At 41.8% G+C, this 23,446-nt stretch overlaps 1 protein-coding gene across 1 annotated transcript in view; it reads left to right on the forward strand.

Annotated features, from left to right (window-relative positions):
* Positions 1-895: 895 nt before the first annotated feature.
* nova2 (NOVA alternative splicing regulator 2) overlaps positions 896-23,446 on the forward strand; it is an 89,193-nt gene continuing 66,642 nt past the window's right edge. The window contains exons 1-3 of the mRNA XM_078246971.1: positions 896-1,796; positions 4,697-4,765; positions 20,687-20,830. Of these exons, the coding sequence (XP_078103097.1) occupies positions 1,640-1,796; positions 4,697-4,765; positions 20,687-20,830 (370 nt within the window). The 5' untranslated portion in view covers positions 896-1,639. The remainder of the gene's footprint in view (positions 1,797-4,696; positions 4,766-20,686; positions 20,831-23,446) is intronic.

Below are 23,446 nucleotides of genomic sequence, written 5' to 3' on the forward strand. Positions count from 1 at the left end.
CTGTCCTCCTGTCGATCTCCAGGTGAGTTGGATGCTCCCTTGGCCTGCTGACAGGCAGCGCTTGCAGACCTTCCAACAGCCGCAGAGGGACCTTCAGGCTCCCGTTCAATCACCATTTCATTTGCCGCGACTGTTGAGGAGTAAAAAACCCGCCGCCGCCGCATCCTTTTCCTCTCCGTCATGTGACTCAACCGGGCGAATATATCTGTGTCCTTTTCGTTTTGCCGGAGAAATGCAGCCTCGGCCAATCGTGTCTCGACTGAGGAGTCTCTCTCCCTCATTTTCTCGCTTTCTCTCTCATGATGCCTTCAGATGACATCGAAAATTCGGAATCCACAAGTTGGTTCGCATGTAGGGCGACTACAACACGGCAAGGACGGGGATTTTATGTTTGAATTGAGGTCAAGAGATGACGTGTTTTATTTGATGAAAACCTATTAAGACGTCAACATGTCAGCCTATTTGTTTTACTGTGCTTCCTTTTGACTTGTGTGCACTCTGCAGAGTGTTGGGGCCGTGAGATGGTTAAAGACCACTGATGTGATGCAGGTTAATCAAATCCAATGACATTGTTTGTTTTTTCTTCTTCACCACATTATAGCTCGATCTTGAAGCCTAAATAAGCCAAAAAAAAGACGCTCAAACTCGACAATACATTTCCAGGAGTAACGTTTCAAGTCATTTTAGGCTTTATTTCCTGATTAAAAAAAACAACAACAACAACACAGAAACACACAGACAAGTCATACTTGTACATAAACAAGTGGGAAACCCGACTTTACGCGAAGCCAGTGAAGGCATCGCGAGGCCCTGTGACGTCGGCCGCTCCCCTGCGCTCCCTCTAGCAGCCAGTCAGAGAAGGGATGCTCTGAACGCAAGACTGCAGCATCTTCACCGAGAGAACGAGCAGGACAAAAAAAAACGTCTCTTTCTCTGTGTGTTCCTCCAACTCCACGACTCCGGACCCTCTTCACCCACCCCGTCACCCCTGGGTGTCTTCATGATCGGAGCCAGAACAGGATAAGAAGAAAGAAATTATATATAATAGCCTACAAATAACGCATCGGATTTTTTTTTTTATTATTGCTTCAACGACCTTTTTCTTTCTTCGGTTGATATCGCCTCTTTGTCCTTCGGTATTGTTATTTTGTCTTGTTTTATTTATTGTTCCGTTTCGCTGGCTGTTGCAGAGGAGCGCCACCATCCTGCCATCCTGACATGAGTACGCTCTTTTATCTGGTTGCAGCGGAATGACACACATATCCTCATAGCTCTCATATCAGAAAGGTTGATGGAAGATTGACGCTCCATTTGCACGTTTTCAGTAGCCTAGACCAATCTCCATCTGCAGAGGTTTCGGATTTTTGTTTTCCGCTCTCTGACTCGCTCATCCGCCACTCCAGCGTTTCTTTCTTTCTGTCCCTGCGCAGCATCTCTGTACGCACGGCGCACTACGGAGAAACGCGCAGCTAACCTTCTCCGTCCGTAAGAAACAGGCGTATTTTTCTAATTCCCAAATAGCTTTTCGCCTTCTCCAAGGACTCATCTGTACGGCTACGCTGCGTGAAAAAAAGAAAGACGGGAAAAGGGGGGATTTAAAACGCAAACGCAGCCCAAGCATCCAAGAGCAAGCTCGAAAATGATGGCCGGCGGAGCAGTACAGCAAAACGGGATTTTTTCAAATCCTCACCATCACAATCAACAACCACACATGGAGTCCGATCCCCCGGACTCGCGTAAAAGACCCCTGGAGACTCCGACGGAGGCCAGCAGCACCAAACGCACAAACACAGGAGGTAAGAGCACCGATGGGGATGCGGGGGGCTGTTCGGGTTTCGGTGAATGTTGCTTCGTCCTGAAGGCAGGCGGAGAGAAAGGAGAGCAGGTTGATCTGATTCTTGACGTATGGCTACACAGAGGCACGCTAACAGCTCAGATTCACAGACTTGTGTTGCAATTACGCAGTGATATAGGCTAAATATAGAGAGCTTCGTTATTTCATCCGCTTTCTAACGAGTGACAGTCATTTTCCATCAGCATTAAAATAACGATTAGCCGCCGCTTTAGGTGGAAAAGAGGAAACAATGAGAGGGACTGACGGGGGGATTTGGAGGGAAGCCGCCGGTTCCCCTCGCTCACATCCTGACTGTTTCAGCCTCTTTAGATCCGCCGAATTGGGTGTTTTTATTGCGTCTTAAGATTTACGCGCAGCCACAGCGGCCATGCTGGAGCCAAAAATCAAGGATGTAAACAAGTGAAAGCCAGATCAGGCTGGTGCGTGATCGCAGCTCTCATCCCGCAGACGGATGACCTTGTGATAATCTCACACACACACACACACACACACACACACACACACACACACACACACACCAGCCACCATCGCCGCTTTGTGTAGGCTACAATTACACAAGCGGATAAACAAGCGGACTCACATTAACAGCAGGCCCGCGGGGGATCCAGAAAGAACAAGGGGGGATCCAGAAAAGCAACTCAGAATGCGACAGTGTCTCCGTGTGTTATTGCAGCATGTCAGTGCCTATGTGTATTCATGTGATTTTAATAACAATGCAGCTGGAAGGGAGAAATGACTTTCTCTAAAAAAAAAAAATGTCCAAATCGTGTTTACTCATTATTCTCTGCTTGGATGAAATATGGATATGTCACCATGGTAATCACCACATTTGGTTTTTGTTTACATGCTGTCATGCGCCAAGCATTCCCATCACCCGGCATTACAACCATCAGTAGCCTATCTTGGCCATGCACCCCCCCCCCCATCATGGACATTTGGACATACACTACACCTTTAAATGTGTTATTTACACAACACCAAACTGAAGAATTGGGAGATGGTTTATATCCCACTAAATATTTTGAGAGACCAAGGCTCACTTATAAATGTTTTAATTTGTAGATTTTAGGCAACCCAACATTTAAGTGCAGACTGTCAATATAAACATGTAGCCTTAGCCTACTCATATTCTGGACGCCATGTTCCTTTAAGGGAAATATGTTTTTAGCAAGACTGAGAATAATATTCCAATTTTTGAAGTGGCAGATGTGTTTAGAAGGTTCATCAAGATTTTGACTAAACTTCCATTTTAGGTGACCTGCAACTTTGACGCATTAATTGGACTGGCTTTAGTAATATTCTTTAAATGAAGTTCCATGCAGCTGCTATGTTGTGGTGAATGTGTTGAAATTTGACTGTTTTCATGTAAAAAAAACAGATACAAATATGTTTCATGTCAGCGCAGAGATATCTCTAAAACAGTGTTTAGACCCTATGGAGTATATGGGACATTAAAACTCTCCACTGAAACAGATACATAAAATGCTTTTAATGTTAGCATATCATTAAAGTCAAATGACAAAGGTCTGGTTAAGTATTAGGTCAAATCTCAAATTCATTCATTCACAAAAATCAATTATTAAATCAAATAGGCAAAAGAAATGGGATTGCACTGCAGGTGTTTCTGCAGGTTTGATCAGAGAAGATCTCCATCATGTTAAAGGTGGTCAACATGACTGGATGGCATCTGAACAGAGGTGTCATTACTGGCCTTGCTTATCAGTCTCACATTGAAATGGCCACAAGATTTCCCTGACAGAACTCTACATTTTGGGTGATCTATTAGTTCAGTGCAAGCAGGTGTGACGGTTACTGTTTAAAGTCTTAACAGACCCATAGAGTTTGAGTGGCCTGTCCCTTTTAGTACACAATGACAGGTGGTACAATTAAAAAAAAAAAAAAAAGTCTTAAGTGTGACCCATAGAGAGTTTTTTTTAAATCTTTTTGTAGATTTTTTAATTACTTGGCCCTTTTTTCAGCAATTGCAGAAAAGTCATTTTTCACAGTTTCTTCAGCTGCCACCAGAAAACATGACAGTCGTCCTCGGGAGTAATAATTAGACAGAGAGAGTGTCCGGCTGAGGAGGGGTGAGCCGCAAGGTTAGCGAGCGTGGTTTAACCATAGATCAATGCACTCGGAGCACTAAAAGGCTCCTCCTCGCTGTGTGCAAGGCTCCCCCTCAGGGGACCATCCTCCCACCTGCATAACACTCTCGTCACAGCTCGTCCATTTAGACAAATGAAAAGCTTGGGATGATGATGATGGTGATGATGATGAGGATGATGATGATGATGGGCATGGCCGACCAGGCTTTTACTCAGGCAGAGAGGACGGCCCCAGCGCCGCCAGGTCAACACTACCTCAGCCGGCAGCATCAGGCTGATGGTCGCCTGACATTTTGGTTGAAAAAGAACAAGTCGCTCCCACACACACTTCACTACACAGCCCCTTGAGATAATCAACAAAGAGGAATCAGAGCTTGGTTGCGGGTCTTTTGTAAAAATTTTTTGCACTGACAGTTAACTCGGTTCTGTTTAAAATTTTACAAAAAATGTCTCTTTGTTCCAATTACATGCCAAGACTTTAGTCTTGATTGTCTCTATTATGACAGTTTGAATCAATTAAATGACACAGATGAGATTAGCCCGTACTTATTTTTGAGGAAAAAAGCTTTTCACTGAGAGTATGTTTTTGTACTAATATTTTTAAGCTGCACTCAGGCTGCAGTTTTAGAGTTAAAGTCAAGTCAAAGTGCTGCTAAGAGATCATAACAATGGTTGTTTCTCTGTATCATTAGTTTACGCCACACACTCCCCACCCCTGTGCTTCCTCTCTCTGTAGTGGCCTTCCTGCAGCCCCTATTTGAAACTGAAGGCATTGTATTCCCTCACCAAGAAACTGAGACTCATGGTAAGAGAGACTTTGCTTTTGATCTTCTACCTGTTTTTTATTTTTATTTTTTGATCTTTACTGTAACCTTCTTCAATGCAGGAATGATTCAGCAGTGACAACACGTACACGTTGTGTTCTTGAGGGTCAAATTATGCAGAGTGAAATCTAAATTTTAGGGCATTTCAATGACGAGGTCTGACTGCTGCCTGACATTTAAATAGGGCTTAAAGTAACACCCTCATGTTCTACTCATAATCCAGGATAATGCATGCTGATAGTGTTTATATTGTATGTTTTCAGTTCCATAACATCCATTTTCATGCTTTTTTTATACAAATTCAGTGTTTCTTTTGTCATGATACCCAACATTACTGCACAGAGGAGTTCTGATGACCTTTGACCTCATGCCAGCCATATCATCAAAGCGCTTGGGTTGATGTGCCGTCGAAATGTTCATTCTCTGATTGTGTTCAAAGTTTCATACGTGATGGCTACAGTACGCACCGTGCAACCGCTGTTGAGTGACTGTAGGTGTAACCTCTTTCCTTTTTCACAGGTAGACTGAAGCCTAACGTGTAGAGCTCTAACAGAAAGAAGAGAGCTTTTAAATCAGAAATATTTCTCTTCGGCTGAGCAGAAAATCACGTTTTGTTTTTCCTTCGACAACTGCAGCTTGGATATACTTTGAAATGTAAGGTATAACGCCTGGGCAAAGTGCTTCTCCGTTCATGTCACTCAGATCTGTGTGAATGAGAAGGGAGAGTAGACATTTAATTCAAAGAAGACAAGAAAAGATAGACTTGGATTTTTTTTCCTCTGACATTCCCGTTGGTTTGTGTCCAGGGTTTATCCAAACGTGTGTGTGTGTGTGTGTGTGTGTGTGTGTGTGTGTGTGTGTGTGTGTGTGTGTGTGTGGGGGGAAAGAGCTGGTCAGCTGTCAGACAGTAGAGATACAAGATGACATGGGTCCACTATAACCCCGAGGGTCATAAATCACAGCTACATCTCATAAAAGCTGAAAGTCTTAAAGACGAAAAGATCAATGAGTCGCTGCAGTAGCTGCTGTTCACAGCCCCCCCCCCACACACACACACACACCCATCAGCCCTCTAATCCCCCAACCCAAAACCATTCTTATCTCTGCGCCTCCCCTGCCACTCACCCCGACCCAGCAGCCCCCCCAGCCCCTCCCACATTAAAGGCATTCTGATAATGATCAGAGACTTTTAATGTGCTCATTGTTAATATTTGATTTAGTTTCAGAAGTTTAAACTTGGATCATTTTCAAAGCCGGACTTAATGAATAATAATCTTCCAGTCGTTTCATAATTTAAGGATCTGCGGCTGTCGGCCAATCGGGGTTTAGTGTTTTATCTAGACCTACATTTTTACTGAAACTACATTTATTGGAAAAAAAAATGTATTCTTTTTTTGAAAAGTATACTATTTTACATGCAAAACTGAATATAAGTGAAGACATTTTACAGCAACAGCACTGAGCTCTGAAAAGTCTGAAAGGTTACGCAGTGTGTGCTTTGAGAGGTTTTGTAATGACACTTTGTTTAAATGTGAGCACTTATAAGTCTCAAAATGATGAGAAGTCAAACCATCACAAATTTCTGTTTCTGGAAAACAAACCATGGGAAGCTAACTAAAACTTTCCACTGATACTACAAACTGATAAAGTATTTGTTTAGGGCACTGGAACAGTATGACCAATACTGATACTTGATACCTAACAGCAGCTCGGTCTACAGTAATATAAATTACTTGGATTCGGTTTATTCAAATCAAATGCAGCTTTCAGGGGAAAAACTGCGTGTGTGAGCCATTAAGAACTCTTATGTAAGCACAAACAAAATAAATTGGATTTTTTATTTTTTTGTTCGATTTTCACGGTCAGAAAAAGAACATGTGAGTGGGGGAACGCCTACAGGTTTAACATTCAGGGAAAAGTTTGCTGACCTGGACGTACAGACCTTTCAGTCCTTTCATCACTTTATATTACAGTCTCATCTCTCCTCTCCTGTCTGTAAGATATAATACATTCATTTAGTAAATGGATGGACTGGCAAGCCGGTGTTGCGAAGAGGAGGGGGGGGGGACTTGAAACGCCCTTGCCAAGTGACATTAGGGGACTAGCAGTACGCCGGAAGATTTCTGTGTGTGCGTTTGTCGGTGTGTTTTATTTATGACGTAAGTTGCAAAAAGCAGAGATGAAGTTTAATGAGAGAGGTGTTGTGTGTGAATGATGCAGATGCACACACTTACTGCATGCTGTGTAGCCAGCCTTGGCTGTATGAGACAGGCCCTTTGATGCTATTGATCCGAGTGTTTTCTGTTGCTCCTGGAGCTGAGTGGAGCATCTTTTTTTTTGGGACGTCCGTACAAAGGAGAGCTACCTTCCTCGCATTGATTGGCTGTCCGCGCTGAGGAGGAAGAAGGCTTTGAGCAATCAAAAATAAACCCCAGGCTTAGGGGGTTCAGTCCTTAATACATCTAAGAGTGAGCCAGAATACATAGCAATAAGTTCATTTTTTTTTTAAATGAAATAATAAGTCATCAGAACTGTTGAGATGCTTGTTTGACAGAATATACAGAATTGTATTTTTTTTATACATTGAGTGTTGAATGCTAAGCAGTATATTTTTTTATAAAATGCAAAGTGAGCGATACGGCTCACACTCGTGCTTTCTCCTCGGTATCTTTCAGAACACGGCGTTCTCCTCTGCGACACGCCTGTTTTGTTCACTCCCGAGCCTGAGCCCTCATCCTCTCGCCCTCTTCCATTCTCTCCATCATCCTCATCCATACTAATCATGCTCTACTTCAGACCATCACGACTGCACCCTCCTCCCCCTCCTGTCCTCCTTCAGCCTCGTCCTCCCGTCCTTTTCGTCCTCCACCCAATCCCTTTATCAATCGCAGGCTGCCATTGACGACGCTCGCTCGCTCGGCAACCGTTTCCGAGGCTGTCGATCGATTATCAGCCGCCGCCGGCAGGACTCTGCCAGTGGTAGCTGCGACTCTCCTTCTCCTCCTCCACCCTCTTCTCCTTCTCCTTCCTTTTTATTTTTTTCAAGGCACTGCGTCAAAGTAAAAAGCCATGTACAGGGTGGGGTGAAGGCGCTGAGAGGTGGGAATATTGCCACAAAGGGAGGCGTGCAATTGGTGGAGCGAGACGCCGGTCGCAGCTAGCTGGTTGCTGATAGGTGAGGAGATCAGGGCGGCGATGAATATGGATAAGGGAGCGATGAAAGGGCCGATGCAGCGAGGACGACTGGAAGGGCCCCCTCCTCTGAAATAGCCTTGGTCCGTGAACAATACACATCAGTTTTCACACACACACACACACACACACACACACACACACACACACACACACACACACACACACACACACTGCTGGGAGAGAAAGGAGGCGGCTGCTTCAGTTATCTTTGTTAGCGTAGCCACCATGTCTGCTTCGAATTTCTACGCAGACGCCCTGATGATAGGGATCGTTTCAGTATGGAGACATTTAATTGGTTCTCCCTAAACCATTCATACTGAATTATTATACTGTGTTTTTTTTATTTATGGTAAATAGATGGAGGTATTACTGTTACTGACCAGAACTTTATATCTTTTTTTCTATTCTATTCTATTCCACATTTCTGCATTTCAGACCCGGTCTGGAAATCTATTTTTTTTTTGCTATCATGTTTTACAATTCCATAATTTATTCAGATTCGATTCGCACAATGTTTTCAAATGACAAGAGCCACTTATTATTTTTCTTTCTAAAGAGTTGTGTGTCATTTTCAAACTGAAATGCCCTCCATTTTAAAAACAGCCTCTCTAAGAAATTGATTGCTGGCATGAAAACAAAACACAGTATTTTATGCTGCTGATGTTATGAGTCATCTTGTTACATTTAAGAGAAAAAAGGGTCCTTTTTTAAGAGCACACTCATTTGTCATATGGTGACACTGGCTTAAATTTATTTTATTAAAAAACCTTTCAAAATGTAGATATGTAGCATTTAGGAATTAAATCCCTCAGCAGTCACTCCAAGCAGGTCATTGGGCTGTACCTGAGTCTATGAATTAGACTCTTTCCACATTTCTTTTTCAAATGACACCTTCTGAATCTAGTGATTAAGAAATCTGAGCACCTTTTGTGCACTGAAAGTCGCCACCAAATCTAAATTGAATAAATGACGTGGGAAAAGTGAAATATTCAGACGCTGCAGAGGCAGAGACGATAAAGATAGAGGTATTTCCTCCTGCTTGCCTTCCTCTGCAAGCTCTCTCTTTATGAGTGATGACGGCCATCTTTCAGATCGAAGACAGCTGGTCAAAGCCTCACTGCTGGAGAGCTTTACATGTTTGTGTGTGTGTGTGTGTGTGTGTGTGTGTGTGTCTGTGTGAATGCTACCCCCCAACAAAAGAGTAGAGGACTTGAAGGGGTGCGTTAGACAAAGCCTGCCCCCCTTAACTCTCCCTGCTTAGGGGAGATGAATATTTTCCAAGTCCCCAGAGCTCAGAGCCTCCATACCTCAGCCCCCGTTCATCAGCCAGGCTGTGTTCACACTGCTACACTCCTCCAACCCCCCCCCCCCCCCCCCCCATGGGATCGCTCAGCTGTATACTCTTGTCAATGTGGAAATGTATCTAAAAGAGCCTTTAGACCATCATGAAACACTGGAATATCAGAAGATTGATTGTGTTGCTTGTGTGAATTCTAAATAAATAACATCTGGTTGTATGTTTGTTTTATAGGAGACCAATGTTGGCCAGATATGTTGGCAAACTGATACCTTCATATATAAAACCAAACAGTAGTGGATTCTCGGTGGTTAATATTAACTATGTATAATTTAGGACTAAAACATTGAATTTTGAAGCTGCCAGTATTTGTGTCAGTGACGGGGAGAAGTATTCCTCTCAAAGAGTACAATACAATAACTTTAGTCTCTGTGATGGCACAGGGAGCTATCAACAATTCTGTTCTGACACACACTGTTACAGTAAATGTGAAACAAATACCAAATTACAAAAAACTTCTAGAGAGCAATTCAACTCCCAGTTCTAGCTTTAATGTGTATTTAACAACTGTGTAACAGTAAATCAGTTACATTCAGTCCCCCTTTAGTCATGCCCTCTATTTCTGCTATGAAGAGGTGACATTAGGTATTGTTTGTCAGAGCAAAGCGTGTGAGGAAAAGTAACAGAACATGAGAAAGGATTTGTGATCTTCAGCCCTCCCCCGCCCCGCCCCTGAAGGCCCATGGACACCAGATCCCAGGATTTGAGCCTCCAATCCCCCAGCATGGAGAGCCTATTCTGGGCCTGGCGGGTCCACAGGGGCCTCAGCAACAGATTGGACTGTTTACTCATCCAGTTACGTCGTTGTGGACCATTTCATATTTATTGTGACTAACCTCTAAGTCTAAAAAGAAAAAGGATCCCAAATCTCCCTTTCTTGACCCACAGAGCCTTTTAACATAAACATAGACACACACAGACTTACAGTATAGTTCAATGAACTTATGAAGACATTTTCATAAGGTACAAACACACAGCAGGGTGAAAAGTGGTTACTCTCGCTAGTTCTGCTGGTACACTTCATAACAAACTTTCTGGGAGTGGTGGGTTGGCCATTGTCAAATCCTTTTTTTTTTTACTTTAAAGGAAATGTGTACTTCCTTTGAGTGTTATAAATGTAGGGATTTGTGTGTGTGTTGCTTAGAGTAGTGAAAACAAAGACCCTCGTCATAGCAACCAGTAGGGAACCCTGTGGTTACACAGCTGCAGACACACCATATCTACACGCACACACACACACACACACACACACACACACACACACACACACACACACACACACACACACATACAATTACCTGCTCTGCACTAGTTGAGTGGTTTGAAGTTGTAAACTTTCATTTTCTAGCCCAGAAGATTAATTTCTTCGTGTGTGTTTGTCTTTTGTGTTGAAGTTGGATAAGACGACCGAGTTTAATCAGCTAGGAAAGCTACGAAAGGCCCCCCTCCCTCCCAGGCAGTCTGGGAGGGAGGGGGGCTTAATACAGGGGGTGAATACAGGGGGGGTGAATACAGGTATATTCAGACAGATAGTATGATCAAAGCATGTAAACATGTTCTAGTAGAAACACAAAATACAAGTAGGAACCTGATAATGAGCATGACATGGGACCTTTAAGGTAGACGATCCAACCAATATTTGCGAAGCATACGAGGCATAGCTAGTGCAATAGCCTGCTGTTCTCCTTATCACCTTAAGGTCATTGTTCATCCTTTTAGGAACCCCACAAAATACTCCCTCCATACTTGCAGATAAGACATAATCAGTAACAATCACCATATCTGTAATTATGGTGTTTTTCTTGTTCTCACTTGGACTGAAAGTTTACATGCTCATTATGTTGTCAGTGTGAAAGACGCGCTGCACACATCAGGAGGCTGAGACGCTGGATCTTTGATGATGCTTCATATCAACAAGTGCAGAAAATAGTAGCAGAGAACAATGAGTGTGACATCATGCTGAGACATCAGCCATCAACCAGCAGTCTGTTATTTGTGTTGTTTTAACAGCCCAAGTAGCCAAGGACATTAATAGGTTCAACACATTTTTCTATCTCAATTTTAAATGTGTTTGTTTTAATTATATATGCTTTTTTAACTGTATTTTTGCTTGCTTTAACTGTAAGGTGTCCTTGAGTGCTATGAAAGGTGCCCATGAGTAAAATGTTTTATTAAATTATTATATTATTCTCATGAAAGGGGTTAAACAGGTTTGCACGATATTGTATGATAATGTATGCAAACCGATACATATGATATGAAAATAGGCGACTGCCGGCTGGTCACGTGTTGCTACAGAGCTCCGTGATCACCGAATCAGCGCCACTTGGTAGTTGAGTTTACCCGAGAATAGGTTACTGGTAGGTGGCTACAGAGCTTCGTGATATGTCGCTGTATCACTGATAGCAGTTGCTAGTTGAGTTTACTTGAGAAAAGGTAACTTTGAGCTGGGTACAGGGCACCGCGAGCGCTTGGTTGTTTCACCGACGTTCCGGTTATGTTTAGGCGACAAAAAGTGAGCGTGTAGGCACTAAAACGACTAGTTAAGTTTAGGAGAAAGATCGTGGTTTGGATTAAAACACTCCCAAGAAACACGCATTTCCTGGGTGAAAGTCTTTTGTTTTTTCCCGGGAAGCGACCTCTGCTCTGTGGCTTGAAAGCGCTGTGTTTAACGATCCCCCCCCCCCCAGCCACCCCGACCTCTTCTCACCGCGGTCCACAGAGTTGTTGTACAGCGGCAGTCACTGTGGTGCATACAGCAAAAAATACGTAGAATGCTTACGGATTACAGTGCACTACTTTACGTAGCTTTTTGTACGAATGGTTCATGAGAACAGCGTTTGACTTCCATGTTTTTGGGTTGACCTCTGCCACTGACCACTGCGGGGCCTCATTTTCAAAAATAAGTTCTGAATCAGTGAGCATTTGTTGTTGGATTCTTGTAAAAGTGAATTTTATTTTTTTTACCAGAAGCTTTTTTCTGTTAATGTTTTTTTTCCAAAGAATACATTATTTCAGGCCACCCCAAGCCATGTTGCTCAAACACCCACGAGTGGAAAACTTTCTTAACCATCACTTTTTAATTAGCTGAGCTGTGAGAGGGAATATGGCGTGGGTGAGTGTTACGTGACCTTGATCGGATTTTGAAGTTAGTGCTGACACTGATGGGTCAGATGTGGCGAGCAGAGCTTCTGGCTGCTTATTATGCCTGGTTAGATTGGCATGCATGAGTATCACCTGCACCCCTGGGATGTGGGATGACACACCAACGGGAGCGTGTGGTATAATTACAATAATTACAATTTGCAACTGTGACATGTAGATAAACGAGGCTTGGCTTTTACAGAACTGTGGTAAAAATGTAATCAAACTGTGCTCTTCTTTGTGGTTCACACTGGATCAGGAGGACAGTAACATGAGTGGCAGGATAATTTCCCAACATTAGGATTTACATTTGTGTTCTACACAGGGAAGTTCATGAGGTTAGAGCAAAATAGTGAACAAGATGTTATTCTCTCCATAATGCAGCATTCATGTTAAAAAACATAGAAACTCATTGTTTAGGTTACAAAAGCCTCCGTTCTAGTGTTGTATCCTGTTAGACTGTTTCTTCACTCCTATAATTTGCAGTTTGTCGGCATGACCCTATACATTAGACTCACAAAACGACAACGGTGTGATTTGTTTTGATTTATTCTTTTACAGTAAAACTGTGAAAAGTCACATTTGCTGGGACACAAAAGTTTAAGAGAATCTGCTATGTACAGTGCACACAGAGTCAAAACATCACATCCTTAAGTACAGAGCAGGGTTTTAGATGTACAAGAGGCTCTTTAACGTCGCACGATAAGAGCTTTTACTTTGAAACCAGATCGATCTTTAAAAAGAGCTCAACATGAAGATGCATTACTTTTTGAGCTTGAACCTTTATGTGTCAGAGGCTTTTAGAAAGAGCATATAAATCTGATAAAACTAGAGGAATGCTGATAAAACTTCTTTGTAAACAGTATCATTCAGTGTAGTGCAGTGTGGGAGGAAGAGGCAGATAGTGCAGTACAGTTTTCAAGTTTTTTTTAAAATCTAGAATAAATCTAGAACCATATTTATGAAAATTGAGTCATGGCAGTTATCTCAAAGTGTAACTCAATCTGTGTTACATAACCGTGTTGACAAACTCGACACTGGAGATCTGCGGTGCTGTTTGATGACAGATGCATTTAATGGTAATTTTGTTATGCATTCCTAATGTGTGACATATTGTTCCCAAAATATTTTCCATATGAGAAATAATCGATGATCGGGATCTACAGTAAAACATTAAACGTGCAGTCAGTTTTTTTTTTTTTTACAGCTTGCAAAAGTTCACAGTTTTTATTTTTATTGAATTTGCAGTATATATACATATTTTTCTTTACTGTTGCCATGGTAACATGTACAAGTGTTACCATTCAACAGTACAAGTGATGAACATGAGTCACTCATTATCCTCTTATATACATGATGAGTCATGTTGCCAAGGTGTGTAGGCTTGTTTATGAGACGTGTTTTTGGAGTGTATGTGCTTGTATCTGTTTTTCGTGCAGACACGCTTTTGTAGTTGTGTGTGTGTGTGTGTGCATGCATACATACATATGTGTGTGTGTGTGTGTGTGTGTGTGTGTGTGTGTGTGTGTGTGTGTGTGTGTGTGTGTGTGTGTGTGTGTGTGTGTGTGTGTTTCGTATTTACCAATTCCCCTGCCTTATTAATACTGGCTGTTATAATTAGCTAGCCTCTATCTAAAGCAGGTCAATCCAAGGCTTCGTACTCAAAGTGGGTCACTGCAGCACACTGAGGAGAGGAGGAAGAGGAGAGGAGAGGAGAGGAGAGGAGAGGAGAGGAGAGGAGGACGAAAAGAAAGGAAAGGAGGAGGAAAGGAGGGGCAAGGAAAGAAAAGAGGAGGAGGAGGAGGAGAAAGGTAACGAGGAGAAGACAGACAGTTTTAGGCCACAATATGACATTTCTTCAAGCGTAAAAACAAAGTGCTGCTCTGAGCGAATAAATGTGTCATTGTTGTCACTACGCAGATAATTAGCGATAGCCAGCTTGATTAAAATACAACAAAATATGATGACGGACAATAGAACGAGGAGCCTGTTATAAATAAAGTATTTTATCAGGAAACCAAGAGGTTGGTGAAGTTCCAAAGTGCAGCTTAAGTTTGACTGTAAGCACTCAGGGCTCGGCCCAAAAATATACCACAGCCATCCAAAACCGAAAAAGCTTTGAAGGAGAAGCAAGTCTGCTGTAAACAATCTGCTGAGAATAACTGGAACAAACAAACAAAACAAACATCCTTGAATCACAAATAAAATATAACTTTCTTCAACTGAAATGCAGAAAGCAAGAGGTTGTGGAGAAAACTAATACGAAGCTTAGTAATCATGCTTCTAGCTAAGGTTGTACAGTATATATTAGTTTGTTATTGTGTTAGTGTGCAGTAGCTGTATGGTTCTGCTATGTTTTAATATTTGGTTCAGACCTACATCTTTGTAAGTTTGCCAGGTGGTTTTTTTGCATGCTTTGAGGGACTCGTGTACTCAGATCAGGTAATTTATACCTCTCAAGTGATTTTGTTTCTGAGAAATGTTTCTAGTAGTAAAATTTCAGGCAGGAGATGAAGGACAGAAGGAACAAGCAGATAGATGACAGAAGGACAAATAGATAGTAGGATGGTAGGACCTAAAGAGAAAGAAGAAGTTTGTTGTGAAGAAGTTATGTTCAGTTGTTCAGTTGTTGAAGTTGTGAAAAAAGTGAGTAGTTTTTTCTCTCCTCTACATCCATGTCTGAGCTCCCTGCAGTTTGTATTTCATCACTAGCAGAGCTGAGGAAGGGCAGGGGAGTGTCAGATTTCCTGTCTGTGTGCTCATGCTTTGACTTGGCTGAACACTCAGAGATGAGAACAGAGCCCACCCAGTATTTAAAACTCTGAGCACTTTACTACTACCATCCCTCTGCACACAGCACACACGTTTGGTGGAAATGGAAAGAGAGTTTCCTGAGATTAAGGCTGCCCCCTCTTAGTCAATTAGTCGACTAATTGATCGTTTGGTCTTACAGGCTGGCTACATTTAAAAAAAACTCTGTGTTAAACACCACCTGTTTAACACAGCCTACAACCTCCTTTAGCTTAGCCACAGTAATTCTGTAAAGTGTCCTTGGGTTTCTTGAACGGTACTATATAAATAAAAGTTATTATTATTGTTATGATTATTGTTACATAGCACGAGTAACGTATGCGGAGCGGACGTTCCAACACTACAATTTCACTATAATCAATGAAACTGGCTACACCGGGCACAAAAGCAGCACGTAGTGATGTGTATGCTCCGTGGAGATCCACTCTACAACCGTTAAAATAGGACATTTATTCGAATAGGTCTTCTAGTTATATTTTTTTACGTGAGGTGTGTGCGGCACTTTTACACAGAAATGGATCATAAAGTGTCTGTATTTCTTTTAAATTAAACTACCGATATACATGAACCGACTCAATGACTCAGTGAGCGTATTGGCAGTTTCATTTTGAGAGTTTCTGTTTTTATTTCTTGTTTCCCTCACCTGCATCCTCACCTGTGTGAGCAGCTCCAAAAAACTGAGGAAACAACAACAATCCCAAAGCAAAAGCTCTCCGTCTCGCCTGTGACTCACACACTCCTGCAGCAGGTGTAGCCATAAAGATACATTCCACGGCACACCCACTCTGCTAACGGTCTCAATACATTACGCGTTCAATGTAGCCAAAGCGTTAGTCGATTAATATTTCTTTAGTCCATATTTCTAATGCTTTTTCATACTGAATGACCTATTTCCAAGAAACGTATGAGCACATCTCAGATCTGTCAATTAAATCAACTAATCGATTTGTCGATAAACTCATATGAGTTAGTGGACTAAGAATTTCTTACGTCGAGAACAATGTGTTCCACTGTCAAATACTAATTGTAAGGTGTACTTTTTCGGAGTTATGGAATATGGAACTGGGTCACATCTATAGTTATTCCTAATTATGCCACACTCATGTAACGTCGAGTTACAGTAATTATCAGCTTCCGACTTATAAGTGATGTTCAAAATACACATCCTAATTACGACTCGGGGAAACTCAGATTTTTCGTAAAAATCTCTGATATTTTCCAATTTGGCACGTAGTAACACAAAAGTGCCTGAAGAAGTCGTTCAATGTGATTGAACAAATTAAATGTTACATTGTCAATTCACAGTGTTTTTAACAGTTGCCTGGCCAACAGTCTTGAGTTGGGAACCTTTTATATTATGTTTATTTTAGGTGTACAGACCTTTGTGGCCATAGCAAACTCCTAGCATCTCTTTGCCAAATGGTTGTACTTATCAACCTGAACAGACCTGAAAACACAAGTGTGGGTGTGCAGGGTCTTTTATTAATTACATTTATTTATAGTGAGGTGTCACAAACACCTCTGCTCCACTGTTGTTTGGCTGCAACGTAAGTGTTAAAGGGATTTAATGGGAGTTATAGCTATTAAAAGGCATTTAATATCTCAATGTAACCATATGGGATCTTGAATTTTCCATCTGGTTATACCTGGTCTGTCCACCTCACAATCAAAGCAGGATACTCTCAATATTTTGCATGCATGTGTATTCTTTCACAGTTCAGTGTCTCCAGTTGTTCGCCTGGGTAGCAGACAGAGAACAGCAATGTTACAAAGTGCCTCGCCCTTGTGAGAAAGTGTGCCCCTTTAATAATAATCCTATTTTTAATCTGCCTCCTGAGGGTCTGTGTCCTGGATTATCAAATATAAAGAATGCTGCTAAGGAGGGAAGCTGAGAAACATTGAATCAGTGGCAATTTAAAGAGACAGAACACTGCAAAACCCTGTGTAGAGCAGTTATTAGATTCACAACCTCAAAAGTTGACTTTGAAGAGGATCTTTACAGAATCATAAAAAGAATACTTAATACTGAATCTACTTTTATTCTATATTATTGCTGACGCAAAGGCGAAAGATTATGGAGTTCTTTTAGAGTTATGAGTCCATTAGTCTATAGTCTTCGCGTTCCACTTCTGGGATTGCTCAGGTGCTGCATGAAATTCTGCCGGATGCGTGTATTTACCGTTTCCTTCCGCTTTCTTTGTGTTGGAATTTTAAATTCGGTGAGCACGTTTTTATTCCCATCTAAGAAGCCATATTTGTTTTCCCACTATGGCCACGCCAAGACCCACCCTTCAATAGCATTTATTGGCCAGGCGTCCATGCTTACGCAAGGTAATGTAACCCGATTTGTTCAGGTCCTATCCCCTGACCAATCGGCTATCCTAACCTTAACCACTCGAGGTCAAATGCCTAACCCCAACCAATCGACCAAGACCCATTGGCATGGCCATAGTAGGATTCGTAATTTTGAATGCTGTGTGGAGTAGCCAGACCCTCCTTTAGTGCACTTTGGAGGAGGGTCTGGCAAAGCGAGTCCATAAACTGTTCAGTTAAAGTATTGTCAAATCTAGTTTTGATGATACAATTTGTAATTTGAAATACTAACTAATGAAGTTAAGGTGGCATTTCTTGCCAGAACAGCTACATAGTGATAAAATAATGGATAAGAAAAAAAATGTGTTCAAGATTTAAGGCTTTAAAGGGCCAGTTCAACAGAATGAAAAAAAAAAAAATCGGACTTAAACCTCTAGCTGTATTTCGCCACGCAGATAGTTTTGGTTTGATTTGTCAAGGTTTTGAGATGTTAGCATTTTAATTGTACGACATGTACACATTCAATGCTAGTGAATGTAATTTGCACTGAATTAAACACTGAAAAACTAGATTTGTCTCTCTGCAATATGGGTGGATTGAACCTTTAATCTTTTTATGTTTTATCACACAATATATGCTGAGGTGTGAAGAGAAACAATGCAAAACCAGTCCATAAGCATTTCTGTAATGTTGAAGAATTTTGCAAGGTGAACTACCTCATAATTTCTTTAGAACGATAACTGCATCTATACCCGCGTTTATTTTCACCAATTTTGGACCAATTTGGTGACTGACTGACTTACAATCTGTCAGTTTCAAAAACTTCTTGTTAAACAGAGGTATTTAGGTGAAACAGCTCTTTAAAGGAGAAGGAATGAGGAGCCGAGTGTGAGCTAGTGCTACACTGTAGTTGACCCACAGCTTGTTGATATCATTGCCATGGTAACAAAGGCACTTCTGGGATTTGTTCTTATCTATCTAGTCTCACACAAACACAGACACACACACACACACACACACACACACACACACACACACACACACACACACACACACACACACACACACACACACAAACACATGGTTTGATGAACCTCTGACACAATGCCTCCAAATCTCTGTTATTGTATGTGATTCTGTACCAATGGGCAGCGGCCTGTGAGTTTCAGTCTATGAGGTTCAGTCAGTTCTCTCTCTCTCTCTCTCTCTCTCTCTCTGCATTGTCAACGAAGCAGCAGGCTACAACCAAAAGGTTGCAGGTTCAGTCCGTGTCTTGCTTCAGGTCACCGTGTCGCTGAGTGAAGCCACTGGAAGTGTCCCCGCTCTCAATGACCCCAAGATGATTCAAATGTGCTTCGACCTTTTGGTTTATTGCCCTTTTGGCTTCAGCGCGTAATATTTCACAAAAACTGAACAACTGCACAAAAGCCCCGAAGCTGTTTGTGCCCCCTTCTAGTGAGAGTCTGGCAAATTACAAAAATGACAAACATTAACTTGAAAACGTCAAACCTTGTTAAGTCAGTGGACATACCTGGGATTGAGGGTGTTTTCAATTCACAAATACTGCAGGGAGCCACTGGAGTTTTTCTTTTTCTTTTTAAAGCTCCAAGATTTATCTACATTATTTTACTTCAGTAAACGGCAAATAACCAGTCATGTTTACTAACCTGGATAGTTTGTACAGAATGAGGTCCAATTGCTGTCTTGACTAATGGTGCTCACAATCAATCATTTCTTTGAGAGCCCTTAATGGCCATCACAACATGTATCACTAACTAAACTCAGGATGCAGTTAAGTGAAGCAAGCTGTCAGTCACCTGTTTGGGATTTCCCTTTTGTGGCTCCCTGAGGTGCTGATGATGCAGAATGACATTTGCCCAAACTGGCTTGATGCTTGATATGAGCTTTGGCCAATTTTATTTGGCCAAAGTGGGGTAAAATTATGGCACTTTTTTGAAGGAAGAATGGTGTCTGATGTCTGTTGGTGTCTTCTGTTGCAAGGCCACCTCCTCGTCCTGGCTGATTAAACAAATGCATATTTTCCATAAAGATCTGTCTGAAGCTTCAGCTTGTGAAGACATTTAAAGACATCATTATCCCATCAGGGCAATTAGCTGACCTCACTGCTGAAAACAGTCAGCACAAAGCCACGTGAAACAGACAACATCTTCCTTTCAGATCCAGAGTTTACACTGCACTCCTTAGTGCAGGTGCAGCTCTATGTTAGCAGGATACAAACATCTGTATCTGTGCTCATCTGCTGTGCGTTTGTTTATGTGGGCTTATCCATGTGTGTGTGTGTGTGTGTGTGTGTGTGTGTGTGTGCCGTGGCGGGCATATGGTGTTATGCATTCACAAGGCGTCACATACACAAGCGCCGGTTGAATCTGATTAGCTTTAATAACAAAAGTGACGAGCAGCATATTTCTCAGCTCCCTACCCTCGTGCCAAAGCGGTGACGAGGACCAGATTCCTCGGGCCCCGACGCTGAAATTAGATCAGACCAATCTGGAGAGAGTGTTTAGAGGTTTAAAAGTGCGCAACAAATGGACGTGCAGAGAAAGGGGGTTAGATAACGGAATCATCAGATTATGGAAATAATTAGTTGATATGGATATCAGTCATCGTTTGATGTGATTGGATGGATTTATGCGGCTTGAGGAAGCTTTGGATGGTCGGTTGAGAGGGAGCGGCGGGGGGGGTAGAGAGATAAATGATTCTGCTTTGGTATAGTGATGCGGCACGAGCTTGCATCTGTTCTGTGAGATTGTGATTACTGACAAAAACTTTGCTTCCACTTCACAGTTTCCACTCGTTCAAACAAGATGATCCCTGCATTGGATTAGAAATGATTTTTTTCCTGCATTTTGCTTTTACTTTAACACAATTTGTAAAATTGCTGAAAATTTTCATAAATGCAAGAAAACTATAGAAACAAACGGCAGGCATGAGGGCAAAGGTTCAAACAGACTAATAACTCATACTGTAGCTGTTTGTATTCTTTTTCAGCTTCATTTGAAGTAAAAACAAAATGAACTGCAGTAGCTGTCTCTGACTTCCTGTTTCCTGTTTTCTGCTACAGAGGAAGGCGAGTACTTCCTGAAGGTTTTGATTCCCAGCTATGCGGCGGGTTCTATCATTGGTAAGGGAGGTCAGACCATCGTCCAGCTGCAGAAAGAGACCGGAGCCACCATCAAACTGTCCAAATCCAAAGACTTCTATCCTGGTAAGACACTGCCACCACTGCTGCTTTGGATGAATGGATAAATGATGGCTGGTAAATAAAAATTCATCCTTATGCACTTTTACACTGTTAATGTACTATTTTCTTAATATTTTAAGTATTCATTTTCTTTAGGCATCCTTAAAAGGACATAATGACACATTCTACATAGAAAGTAATTTAGAGTAATCATATATATATAGATAATAAAAAAAAGAGTAAAAGAATACTTTGAATGCGTTAATATTTTTGTGCACCTAGTTTTCCTCAACATTTTGTCATTTTGTGTCCATTTGGCCAGTTATACACACAAATATATCAAATATCAAAATACTGGCTAAAGAAATGCCTGATGCATCAACAGTTTCTTTTTAACAGTGTTGAAGTGTCATAAGGTAGAGTTGAACAGTGACAGATGGATGAATGGGTCATTGGTGGATGGATGGATGGATGGATGGATGGATGGATGGATGGATGGATGGATGGATGGATGGATGGATGGATGGATGGATGGATGGATGGAGATTTATCTAGAACATCTGTCTGTTCATTTATCCATTTATCCTCTGAAAGGAAGTGAAGGATTGAGGGAGTGTGTTGGGATGGATCGATGCAACAATGCAAAGTGTTTTGACCCATTAAGGAGACATTTCATTATCTCAGTCTTCATCCATCAGATTTTCTTAATTTAAATGTAAAACACACATGCACAGATATAAACAAGCACACACACACACACACACACACACACACACACACACACACACACACACACACACACACACACACACACACACACACACACACACACACAGTAACAAGTTGTCTGAGTTTTTAACTGCTGAGTGGGTTCTCAGTGAGTTTCCTTCAGATCAGAACTGCTGACCTCTGTATGCACTGACATTGACAGAAAAGAGCCTCATTCCAAACGCTGTGGGATAGATTTATGGATTATACAGTAAAGGCTAAATTGTCCCGGTGTGTGTGTGTGTGTGTGTGTGTGTGTGTGTGTGTGTGTGTGTATATGTGTGTGTGTGTGTATATGTGTGTGTGTGTGGCCCTAAGTTTGTGTTGACAGACGTTGTGAGTCCTCAGGGACAGAGGGGCCTTGACTGGGCTCATGTTGCACCAACCACCAGCACACACACACACACACACACACACACACACACACACACACACACACACACACACACACACACACACACACACACACACACACACACACACACACACACACACACACACACACACACACACACACACATACAAGCACAGTCCAACAGATCAGGATTACAGGATCAGAGGTGAAATTGTATTTGTCTAAACTCTTAATTCGGCCCTGATTCGACATGTGACTGGAGAAGTGAGGAGGGGAGGCTGTGATTTGGGTGTGTGTCATCCTACTCGTACTGTCCCGCTGTGAGTCGAAAGGTTTGGGCTGTTTGTTTGAGCTGTGGAAGAGACGAAACGGATCGCACCATGCATGTTGTTTCTAACTAAACACGTGAAAGTGGAACTGTGTGCTATACAATACATTTCTATACTTTGCTAAATATGTTTAAAGAAAACATTTCATTTTCCCTTGCTATAATTTGTTTTGTAATCATCCTTGGGACATGCATATAAACCACAGACATAGTTGGGATATATTAGGGTTAGGCTCTTGGGAAAGTTAGGGAAAGATGGTGGTGTGGTTCAACACTGAAAAAGCCAACATGTCCCATTTCAGGCTTCAAGTCAGCGTTGACTTTTTCAATTCTTTACCACGACCACAATCCTTTCCTGACCTTAACTAAGTGCTTATAATTGCCTAAATAAAACCACAAAAACATGATTTATGCTTTACTTGGCAGGAGTGGATGTTGTTGTGTAATAAATGAAATACATTGAGAGTAAAGGTTTTGCAGGTTTGCAAGTTTTGTTTCCCCACACCTGAACTTGTAAAGACACTAAATGATCCAGACAACCTGCTTTGCCACAACTGAGAAAGGTGAAATATAACATGCACGTGACTCCTTCTCTGCCTCAACTTTGTATAACCTCAAACCACGTGGAAAAACAATCGTTTTCTCAAGATTTTATTGCCATCATAGGCATCCAGTTAACAATCCGTAAACAATCCCACCTCCACTTAAACTCCCAGTGTTGTCGTAGCGCCTGCAGAGTCTACCGCTGCCCTCGGGCCAATCACAGCGTGCCGTTTTCTCCAGCTCTGCTAGAGCCTTGCCGGACACACAGTGTGCTGCTCTTAAATATGTTTTTCAGAGCTTCGGCCTGGGATTCATGTCGCAAATTCATTTTGGTTTCTGTGTGCAAAGGGACATGTAGTGCTGCTGAATAAATCGTTTAATGAGACGATAAAGAAAGCGTTTTTACCATCAGCTGTTTCCCACCAGCCAAAAATGTGTTGTTGTGTGACATAATTGTGCTGCAGCCTTGGCCATAACTCTTTAGACACAATCCCGATGACAAAATTATGAATTGCAATATAAATTGTAAGCTTGACTTTAAGCTTGGACAAATTAAAATGTCATTTATTTGCTTCAACAACAAAGAAAATGCAGGCCAAGATTTAGTTCTGGTTCCTTGTTTTTACTTTGAATTAAATGAAACATA

This window comes from Sander vitreus, chromosome 3 (assembly GCF_031162955.1).
Source record: "Sander vitreus isolate 19-12246 chromosome 3, sanVit1, whole genome shotgun sequence".
Lineage (NCBI taxonomy): Eukaryota > Metazoa > Chordata > Actinopteri > Perciformes > Percidae > Sander > Sander vitreus.